Below are 11795 nucleotides of genomic sequence, written 5' to 3' on the forward strand. Positions count from 1 at the left end.
AGTGCTCCACGGCTTGAGACGGGCGGTAGGGGTATGTGGCGAGGGGGCGTGGTTTAGCGGGGTCTGCAGCGGGAGAGAGCGGTCGGAGACAAGCGGTGAGTAAGTAGGTCAAGTGCATGATGACATTCACCTGCTTCTCGTTTCAGTGATTGGCCTGGAGAGATCGTAAAAGGCCTCAGGGGGAACAGAGAGGGAGAGAGACAGACTTTTTGTTTTGCAGTGCCAGAGCGCCTGCTTGTATTCGCTGTTCCTACGGGACGCTTAATAAATTACCCGAGCCTAAATCACGCTGACTCCGACTTCTTCCTTCCCTACTAAAGAACCTCATTACAAAGCCCAATATTTTTTTTTGATGATTTATTATCATCAATATTATTTATTATCAATTATTTATTACCAATAAATGAACCTGCAACATATTAAACTGAAACCACTCTTTTATCTGAAAAGCAAAAACAGATATGTTATTTTACAAAAATCAGCAAACTGCAACAAAGTGAGAACAAAAAACTCATTTCCAATCACCTGTGAGCAGAATAGGATTGGAGAGATGGAAAAGGAGAAAAACACAAGAGCTTCAAAGGGGAACTGTAACATAGCCACATATTTATAGCCTACTAAAATATAGGCTATTCGAACCAAATGTATAGGCTATATAGATTTAGTATTAGTATAGGACTACTTGTTTTATTACAGCCCATGATAATTAATACATTACAAAAACATTGTAAAAATTAAAAATTAGGCTAAAAGAAAGTCATCCCACTGCTCTACGTCTACTTCTATCATTGCTTGGAATACAGCGTCATGCACCTTCTTTTTGAACGTGATTTTCTTCAATGAGGGGGAGGAGGGGGCGGAACATTTGGCAAATTCAGCTGCAGAACTTATATTATTGCACTGGTTGGCTATTAACTGTGAGCAGACAGTGTCAACCAATGCATTGGGGAATATGGCGAACATAAATAAAGAAACAAAGTTGCTTGTCAGATTTCCCTAACAAGCAACCATATATTTTTAAATAAGCCCAAAAAACCGCAACCCTGGGATTTTTTCACGCAACTTTACAAAAAAAGAAGGCCAAAGTCGCGTATAATATGCGGACTTGGCAACTATGGACACAAAGCAGGTTAAAGGGTCATGAAACCAAGCGAGCAACGAGCGCTCCCAAGCTGTCATTCACTTCAACTGCAGCACGAAACCAATGATGCGCAATGCTGCGAATCGAATGTTGAGGCTCTGCCATTATTATTGAATTTCATTAGTCCCAGTTATGATTTATGCGCGAAAGTAAGCAAGACACGACAGGCTACAGTATCATGATTATGGTTAAATAAGATAAAAGATATCTAATATAAACAAATGAAATTACATTAATTTTTAACTAAATATCACAACACAAATGTATTGTTTTTAATTATGATAATGATAAGCGCAACTTACTGTAGATTTATGGAGTAAAAAGGCTTGACTGCTTCATTTTGGTGTATATTTGTATACTTTTACCCTAATCAATCTCAGCATGATTTAATTGCTTCACTAAGGTTAAATTAAGTCTTTCTTTGGTCAGCGCTCTGGAAGTGATCTTTTAATTATGCTCAATTTTAATTATAAAACTAAAACTGAAACTAAACTATATAAAAAAAAATAGAAATGTGTTCACAAAATAAAAACTGAACTAAAACTAACAAAATTATTAATGAAACTAATAAAAATGAAACCAAATTTTGGTGCAAATTTTAAAACGATATTAAAATGCAAAACTATAATAACCTTGCCCGTAAAACCTTCGTTCATCTTCGGAACACAAATTAAGATATTTTTGGTGCATTCCGAGAGCTCTCTGACCCTCCCATAGACAGCAAGGATCCTTACACGATCAAGGCTCAGAAATGTAGCAGGGAGATCACTAAAATAATCCATGTGACATCAGTGGTTCAACCGTAATGTTACGAAGCTACGAGAATAATTTTTGTGCACAAAGAAAACAAAAATAACGACTTTATTCAACAATTTGTCTCCTCCGCGTAAACATCCCCAGTGAAATATGCCAGATCATGGTAGTGTACTACATCTTCCACAATCTAATCATAACCAACTTATTTCTCAGTGAACTACCTCTAAGATTGTTTTTTCAATTCTATTATTCAGTTCTCAGTCGTTCTGCGACTGAATAAATGCACTTCTTGCCAAGAGAAAAAGTGACAGAAGCAGCCGTTGTGAGTGGGGTGGCCAACCCTAGCCCTGCGTTAATTGCGTTAAATATTTTTAACGCGTTAAACTGAAAAAAATTAATCGCCTGCGTTAACGCGCTAATTTTGACACCACTAATATATATACATATGTGTGTGTGTGTGTATGTGTATATATATATATATATATATATATATATATATATATATACAGTATATACACAGACATACAATAAAGTTTATATTAAATCTTAATACAATATAAGTGGACTTTCTTAATTTTTGTAAGCATTGCTTTTAGTATATTATTTGTAATTAACATATTTCTGCTTAAATTTTTAATTTTTTTACATTTAAATATGTTCATGTGTTTTACATTATTATTATTATGAAATAATGTGCCATAATTTCCTGAATTAATTATAAGTATTATTTTTTTTAATCATCTGAAACTAGCAGCGACTTAAATTTCAAACCAGCTTATATAATGCATTTAACATCAATCACACAAAACAAGGACAAGGCACAAATGTAATTATTTAGCGCATTTTCCACACTACAGTAGTTTCAGTTTCACTTTAAAAAAAATTTGTTTAGGCTTGCTGTTTATAATAAATGTGCTTATAATGAATGCCACTATAATAAATATTTGTTTTATACTATATTTTTCATTTTTGTTTGAAAATGTTTATGATATAATATAATATAATATAATGTAAAGATGGTAAAAAAAATCAGTAAAACTAAAAAAAAATGGCACATAGAATAATAAAACTATTTCAACAAAATACCATCAAATGTGAAGCGTCACATGGGAAATTCTGGGAATGTCCATTCATGGTTCTTCACTGTAAGTTATACAATGAATTGTTCTTTTTCACTTCCAAAAATGTTACATTTAACAGTATTTTACTGTAAACATACATCAAATGTAAGGTTGGATCTATTAGTTATTGACCGTATATTGTACGGAAACTTAGTGTAACCAATTTTACTGTCTTTTACCATTAAAATCACAATCATTTTTTTACAGTGTGTAATATAATATAATATATAAAGTTTTATTAGTTTAGCATTGAAGATACATTGAAAATCAAGTATTCAAAATCTAATTTAAACCTAGAAGTAATCAGAAAGTTTTAGGATAATTAAAAATGTATATGCAGACCTGTAATGGTGTACTCTCAGCAGACATTGACGTGAAGCCCACTATGTCACTGAAATAGATGGTGACACTGTCAAAGGCTTCGGCCTGTACAGTCTCCCCACGCTTGAGCTGCTCCGCCACTGAACTGTGAGAAGAATTAAGTTATGATGTTGAACCATGAAATCGTTTTCCATACACGAGTCCAAACACACAATAGCAGACATGCAGCAGCAAACTATCAGTTATTTTAAAAATTCATAGATGAAAACAGAAAATAATTTCATTTAATAAATCCTTATCTAAAAACTAAACAAAGGTATAAACAAATCGAAATCGAAAATGATTTACAGCATGTTGAAATATGGGAGCTTTGTACAGCAGCTTTTTCTTAATAAGACCCAAGATCACTTTTGAGATCAATTAGTATGATAATTCATTTAATTAAAGAATGAATGAGCTTGTTTAATTCCTAGCTATTCCCTTAGAGAGTTTAGTACTCTATAATTAGTCAGCTTGTCTGCTTCGTCTTAACCCGATCTTAACAGTTCTCACCACTTACATAATTGTCTGAAATACAGACTTTACTCAAAGAACAGTAAGCCAGTTTTAGATGAGACAAAAAATATGGTAGAAGTTGCAAGTTATCTAGTAATAAGAGAACTCTTGAACTAATAGCTATCTCTTCCTCAATCTCCAATTAAAAGTTTGGAAACTGCATAGTAAATATTACACAACACATTTCTTACTGTGGAAGGATTTGGTAAAGAAGATTTTCAGCTTTCCGTTTCTCCTCGAGGTAGGCTTGTGTTCGCTCCTCTACCAGGTTTTCCAGGTTATTGGCATATTGTTCCATTCTGGACAGCAGGTTATTGAGAATACTGGTGCTGCCTTCTCTGTTGAGGAAAAAAAAAACATTAGACACCTGCTTCCACACATGATGTGTAATTACAGCAGATATACATGATTATAATTACAGCAGATGGATTACAGTAGAAGATTGCATTTATGTGAAATCACTGGTAACCCATTAATAATTTTACAAGATGAACTGGAGAGATTGCAGCATATGACTGGTTATGAGAAAAGCATGAGAATAGTTCTGAAAACAGAAAACAGGAACATGTACTCAGTTCTGCAGTTAAGAGCTATAATGCAGAGTAATTCATAAGAAGTATAGCATAATTAAATAATAAATAATTAAATAAAAAATTAAATAAATTATTATTTATTTATTATTAAATTAAGTATAGCATAGTTGCATCTTATGAGGCGGTAAAATGCAGCACTTACGATGAAGTGTGGTCGATTCTGGTTGAATCATGTGCTGCTGGTGTGTGGTTTGCTGAATCATATTGTTCTATTTAGAGGTCAGTGCTCACTCCTACATGAAGCACACTCATACAGACCTGCAGGGCAGCATTCATCTAATGAGCCACACTTCTCAGTACTTAATTTTTGAAGTTTAAACTTAGGCAATTGAAAATGGGGAAAAAATTGATATATTAATAATTAAATTAATATTAATTTAATATATAAATACTAGGGCTGGTAATTTAACGCGTTAATTCGATTAATTAATTATGGTGAAAAATAACACATTAAAATTATTAACGCATTTAACGCACTTGCCCCACCCCAGACCTAGGGTCATCTGACATTTCATACAGTTGATTGATGACAAATATGAGGCAGGGCAAGAACTCACTGCGTGATGGAGCCTACAGAATGTTGTTAGAATGTCCCTAAAATTCAAGATATGGGGCAAAAATGCCCCATTTGAGTTTTTGTCTCATATTTACATCATATATTTAAGCAACAGGCTAAGTCCAATATCACACAAGTGCAAATATGATACTGAACTTATACAACAGTTCAGTAAGTAAGAAGTTAATATTGTGTCATTTTAGACACAATGTTCTCAGTTTTGCTCAGTTTTGCCAAGAAAAATTTTAAGACAAAGCAGAACTGTTCATCTCCACACAGCGGCATTTTATTTCTTAATGCACGTTTTGAACGAATTGGGTGAACCATGTGCATCATCGTCTGCTCTCTATCCACCTTTTTCTTCAACGCGGAAGTAAGCCTATGGGCGTGACTTCCGGTTCATTAGCCGCTATAGGTAAATAACGAGAAGAATAACAATGTGCAGTAAACTGTAAAACTATTTGATCTACAAACCAGTGTGTTCATAATTAAGATAATACATTAAAATAAAATGGTAAGACACACCAATTTTCAATATAAAGCAGTAAAGCAAACTGTTTTGTACAGCTAAAAATAGCTGGACGCGGATGAGACCGGAAGCTAGACCCATAGAATTTACAAATGGCCCATTTACAAGCTAGACCCATAGAATTTACAAATGGCCCATTTTTACGGCAAGAAAAAGGTGGATAACTCTTGAGGTACTTTAATGTCACACACTGATCGTTCTGATGGTGATGATCCGCTTCAAGTCGAACAAGCCTAATGATTCAATGGACCATTCATAAAGAACCATTTACTTCACTCCTGAATGAATCAGCCATTTGAACGAATCAAATGAATTAATAAATGACTCGATGACTTAATCATTAAGACATATACCACCACCTACTGGCAGTTTTAGTTTATTATTTCATTAAAGAAATAATTTCATATTTCCATAGTAATAATAATAAAATTAATAAAAATTAATTATTAAAGGTATAGTTCACCCACCCAAAAATAACAATTGTGTCATAATTTACTCACCCTCATGGTCCAAAAGAGTATATGTAATAAATTTTATCAAACAGAGTATTTCTTGCTGAAGCTACTTTTTGTAATGTCTGTTTGATGCTTTACACAATGAATTTAAATTATATTTTGGGAGCAATTTCTCAGCCAAATTTGATTAATTAATTAATTAGATTAATTAATCGCCACATCATGTAATTAATTAGATTAAAAATATTGGTCCCACTTTATATTAAGTGGCCCTAATACCTGTGTACTTATATGGTAACTAGATGTGTACATAGTATGTAACCACAGTGTAAGTACACATTGGTACATAGTATCTACAACTGTAATGTTTGTGTAACTACACATATGTAACAACCCACTGAATGGTATGTGTAAATACAAATGTGTAACAGGACATTGGTAACAACACTTTTTGGTAATGAAAGTACAAATGTGTAACAGGACTAACAGCACTTTTTGGTAAAGAAAGTGTTACACTTTATATTAAGTAAACAATTCCTATGGATTTACCATGTAATTACTCTGCCCCCTGGATTCCATTTCCACCCCCTGGATCAAAATGTGCCAATTACTTTTATACATATTGTTGTTACAAAATGTAGTTATATATGTCCTGTTACACATTTGTACTTACACAGACCATTCGGAGGGTTGTTACATGTGTGTAGTTACAGAAATATTACAGCTCTAGATACTATGTACCAATGTGTACTTACACTGTGGTTACATACTACATGCATGTCTAATTACTATGCAAGTACACAGGTATTAGGGCCACTTAATATAAAGTGGGACCAAAATATTAATTGCTTACCAGCCCTAATAAATACATTAAATTATATTAATGCATTTAATCACAGTATTAATAACAGGTAAGAATATATTACTCATACTTAGGGGAAGGTTTCCCCTTTAGGGAACTCGTGCTACATCAGAAATGACTTGGGAATGCCTTTGCGTGACCACGCTCTGAAGCATGTGTGAAATCAGTCCAATGGAATGGCAAGACATCACGGGTGATGTAGAGACCAGGAAGCTGAAAAGCGCATCAGGTGTAAACAGTAGAAAAGAAGAAAGCTGGCAAACAGCGCTTTACTTTGTGTGTTTCTCCCTGCCTGCGGTTCATCACCGGTAGGGATACGCATGATTTATACGTTGTTTGTCTCAGAGCAGGCTTGCGGCAGAGCGGCTGCAATCAGATGTGAGATGGCGCCAACGATGATGGCTGCCTCCGTGGCGTGCTCCGCAGTTGTTTTTATGTTTTTGTTAATTTGTCCTGTCTTTAGTTATATCCCTGCAATCAGTTTCACCAGAGACAAATTGCTGGACATTCGGCAGTACACACCACCCGATATTTCACCATTTTTCAAACTCTGCTGCTCTGTGTTTCACGGAAACCTGGCTGAAAGACGCCATTCCGGACAGCGCGTTGAGTCTCCCGGGCTTTCAGCTGTTCAGAGCAGATCGTGACGCAGAATCAACGGAGAAATCACGCGGCGGCAGGACATGCTTTTACATCAATGAGAGGTGGTGTACAGATGTAACTGTGTTAAAGAATATGTGCTGTTCAGATCTAGAAGTGCTCTTCATTAACTGTAAGCCTTTCTACTCGCCGCGGGAGTTTTGCTCATTCATTCTTGTCAGTGTTTACATTCCTCCGCAAGCGCACGTGAGCTCCGCAACAGATCACTAGAGCTGTGCGAAGTCCCCTCATGCTTCAAACGCTCCACCAGCATCCCCATCCCAAAGAAATCCAAAACTACAGGACTAAATGACTACAGGCCTGTGACTCTAACATCTGTGGTCATGAAGCCTTTTGAAAAACTGGTGCTGGCCCACCTGAAGGACATTACTGGACCCTTGCTGGATCCTCTTCAGTTTGCCTACAGAGCAAACAGGTCTGTGGACGATGCAGTCAACATGGGACTGCATTATGTTCTGCAACATCTAGACAGACCAGGGACTTATGTGAGGATCCTGTTCGTGGACTTCAGCTCGGCCTTTAACACTATCATACCAAACCTCCTCCTGCCCAAACTAACTCAGCTCTCCGTGCCCACCTCCGTCTGTCAGTGGATCAACAGCTTCCTGACAGACAGACAGCAGCTAGTGAGGCTGGGAAAACTCACATCCAGCACCCGTATAATCAGCACTGGAGCTCCTCAGGGTTGTGTTCTCTCCCCACTGCTCTTCTCCCTGTACACCAACAACTGCACCTCTAGAGACCCCTCTGTCAAGCTCCTGAAGTTTGCAGACGACACCACACTCATCGGCCTCATACAGGACGGTGACGAGTCTGCTTACAGTCACGAGGTTAAAGAGCTAGCTGTCTGGTGCAGTCTCAACAATCTGGAGCTTAACACACTCAAAACAGTGGAGATGACCGTGGACTTCAGGAGGAACCCCCCGCTCTCCCTCCACTCACCATTATGGACAGGACTGTGACTGCAGTGGAGTCATTCAGGTTCCTGGGCACCCCTATCTCTCAGGACCTGAAGTGGGACACTCCCATAGACTCCATTGTTAAAAAGGCACAGCAGAGGTTGTACTTCCTTCGCCAGCTGAGGAAGTTCAACCTGTCACAGGAGCTACTGAAACAGTTTTACTCCACATCATTGAATCTGTCCTCTGCATTTCTATAACTGTCTGGTTCAGCTTCTATTTTTTATTTATTTTTATTTTTTATTATCTGTGTTTTTTGTTCTGTCACTGTCATTCTGTTACACTGTGGAAGCTTCTGTCACGAAAACAAATTCCTTGTATGTGTAAACATACCTGGCAATAAAGCTCATTCTGATTCTGATTCTGATTCTGATTCTGTCATGGGGGTCGCAAATTGATATAGTGGATGGGTTGGGCTTGTCCCTTTTTTTGCCCTCACCCACCAGAATTAGTGTTCTCTCTCTCAGGGATCAGAAGCCTGCTCCACGGTTTCTTCCCACCAGAGGGAGGGCTCGATGCTTTGCCTGTCTTCTTCTGAGGAGGTTGATGTGGTGGGCATCGACCAGTATAAGACTGAGGGACTTGCCACCCTAGTCCATCCAGTATTTAGAGCTGCTGGAGGCAGTGACCAGAGCGGTGGCCAAGCTTAAGATCGACTCACCTGCCAAAAAGCAGGATGATCACACCAAGAGTAAGTTGGATGAAAGCTTCATGCAAATTATTCTAATATAGTGGGGCTGAGGAAGAGGGACTGTGGGGCAATGCCTCGGGTAGAGGAGAAGCTTGTGGGCTATCTGTCCCCCGAGTCGGCATCGTCCCTTAAGGCCCTGGTATTACCCACCAAGCCACTTAGAACAACCTCGGCACTCTTTGGTAAGGCCTATACGGCGACAGGTCAGGCCTGTGCTTGCTTGCACACGAATGCGGTGTTGCAAGCTTACCAGGCCCCTCATGTTCCCCTCTTACCATGTTCCCTCTAAGCTGCGCGCGCACAGAAGAAATAATGTGCCGCGCACATGCATAAATGCGTTGGGAAAGCCATTTGCGAAAGCAAATGAATTGCAATGCTCGGGTAAACCGCTATAGAGTTGATATCGCTATAGAGTTAGAACCAGTGAATGCGGTTTACAGGTTTCATAGAAAGAGAATGATGTGTGCCATCGTGATGTGTGCCTTAAGATGGCGGCGCGTTCACACGCTGCGGCTTCTCTCTCTCCCGACAGAAAGGTGTTTTCGTGTTTTTTGTCTTGTGAGTCGCAGTGTTTTTGTACGTATTCGTTGCGTCTATTTGTTTCTAAGCGCGCATATAGTCGTGAGTTTCTGCTCGATGTCGGCAGAACCACATTTTTAGAGTTAAACTCTGCGCACGCCGAAGAGCTGCGGGATCTTGGTCTGCTCCGGAGGCCCACACCATCACGACTCGCGTCGAGGGAGGTAAGACAAGTCAAAGAGGCAATCAGTCAAAAAAAATTAGAGGGAACATTGCCAGGCTGATCTGCTTAAGGACCTTAGGGGAGGAGGTCGGCTCTGACAACATTAACCCTCTGGGGTCTGAACTGGTTTTGGGGCCCTGGAGAAGTTTTGAGATACCCTGACATTTGGGTAGTCCACGCCTTCCATCCGGGGCCTGTGAGTTCTCGTCCATGCTGACGGCTAAGGCTTACAGTGCTGCTGGACAGGTGGCTTCCGCCCTGCATGCCATGGCCATCCTGCAAGTCCACCAGGCCAAAGTGTTGAAGCAGTTGTACGAGGGTGGTGCTGACCCAGGTGTGCTGCAGGAACTGTGCACGGCGACGGACCTCGTGCTTAGGGCGACGAAAGTCACGGTCCCTGGGTCAGACGATGTCCACATTGGTGGTCCAGGAGCGCCACCTATGGCTGACCTGGGGGGATATGAGGGAGACCGACAAGCATCGCTTCCTGGACTCCCCGATCTCCCAGGCCGGCCTATTCGGCGAAGCGGTGGAGGGCTCTGCCCAACAGTTTTCCGCTGCACAGAAGCTGACGGAGGCGTCTCGACACATGCACCCCACCGCCGGCTGCAGCCCCTCTGTCTGCTCGTCGCCGAGAGCGCCCTCCTTCTCTGCTCCAGCTCGGCCGCAGCGTGGAGCTGGCCACAGGAAAGCGGCGCACCCCGTCTCTGCCCCTGCCAAGCCCGTGAAGCGCCAGGGCGGGTGGCGTCCCTGGGATGGGCGACCCGGGGTTCTTGGATCCGGCTCTTCAGGAGATGGTGACCGCACCACTCCTTCCCCCGGCGGAGGGCCGGGTGGAGAAACCTTTGTTCTTGGTTTTTTCTGTTCCGCCACTGGCTACCCAGTCAGTGGTGCCCAAAACCTCAACAGAAGAGCGGGTTCCTTTTTCTCCGGGTTCCAAGAGGGCGAGGATGGCAGTGCGCGAGACCCAGTTTCCACATGGCCGTCCCCCTCTCCCTTCGCCAATGGGCAGCAGGGTTCAGTTCAAGGACGCTATGCCTACTCACGAGCCCCCTGCCCAGCCGTGGAGCCAGGTAAGTGGTGCGCCGCGCACTCAGACCCCACCCTGGGAAGCACGGAAGCCTCCCGGGTTGGGTCCCTGTGTTCCACTGCGCTGCCCCACTGCGGGTACGTCGGTGGTTTCTCTAGTCCCACCTGTTCGGTCACTGGGGGCCTGGTTAGCGTGCTCCAGGCCATCTCGCTGGCTCATGTGAACCGTCAGACTCAGCTATGCGATTCAATTTGCCTGGCGCCCCCCCAAGTTCAGGGGCATTCGGTTCTCCTCTGTGCTGGACAGGGATGCTCCTGTCTTGTGTGCAGAGATCGCGGTCCCGCTGGCGAAGGACACGATACAGCCGGTCCCTCCAGCCAAGATGAGGTCAGGTTTTGACAGCCCATACTTCATCGTACCCAAGAAAGGCGGTGGGTTACGACCAATCCTGGACATGCGCGTGCTGAACCGGGCCCTTCACAAGCTCCCGTTCAGGATGTTGACGCAGAAACGCATCTTTCAATGCGTCCGTCCTGTCGATTGGTTCGCAGCGATCGACCTCAGGGTCGACTGGGAAAAGAGCAAACTCTCCCCGGTGCAGAGGATCTCTTTTCTCGGCATGGAGCCGGACTCAGTCAACCTCTTGGCACGTCTCTCAGTAGAACGTGCACAGTTGATGCTGAACTGCCTGGGGTCCTTCCAGTGCAAGACTGTGGTTCCACTGAAATAGTTTCAGAGGCTCCTGGGGCATATGGCATCCGCAGCCGCTGTCACGCCACTCAGGTTGCTTCATATGAGACCGCTTCAGCGTTGGCTTCACGACC

The 11795-nt window shown here is 41.5% G+C and overlaps 2 protein-coding genes across 4 annotated transcripts in view; one reads left to right on the forward strand and one right to left on the reverse strand.

The window, feature by feature from the left end:
* Positions 1–198, forward strand: part of LOC107559736 (uncharacterized mitochondrial protein AtMg00860-like) — a 20314-nt gene extending 20116 nt beyond the window's left edge. Inside the window, exon 2 of one of the 2 annotated variants that reach the window (XM_016243660.1) lies at positions 147–198. In XM_016243660.1, the coding sequence (XP_016099146.1) occupies positions 147–149 (3 nt within the window). In that variant the 3' untranslated portion in view covers positions 150–198. The remainder of the gene's footprint in view (positions 1–146) is intronic. The other variant, XM_016243661.1, reaches the window with a different exon arrangement.
* The window catches only part of LOC107559735 (atrial natriuretic peptide receptor 2), an 83610-nt gene that overhangs the window by 26529 nt on the left and 45286 nt on the right, over positions 1–11795 (reverse strand). For both annotated transcript variants that reach the window (XM_016243656.1, XM_016243659.1), the window contains 2 exons: positions 4086–4232; positions 3361–3484 (listed from right to left, as the gene is read on the reverse strand). In XM_016243656.1, coding sequence (XP_016099142.1) covers positions 3361–3484; positions 4086–4232 — 271 coding nt within the window. The remainder of the gene's footprint in view (positions 1–3360; positions 3485–4085; positions 4233–11795) is intronic.

This window comes from Sinocyclocheilus grahami, unplaced genomic scaffold (assembly GCF_001515645.1).
Source record: "Sinocyclocheilus grahami isolate Dianchi unplaced genomic scaffold, SAMN03320097.WGS_v1.1 scaffold696.1, whole genome shotgun sequence".
Lineage (NCBI taxonomy): Eukaryota > Metazoa > Chordata > Actinopteri > Cypriniformes > Cyprinidae > Sinocyclocheilus > Sinocyclocheilus grahami.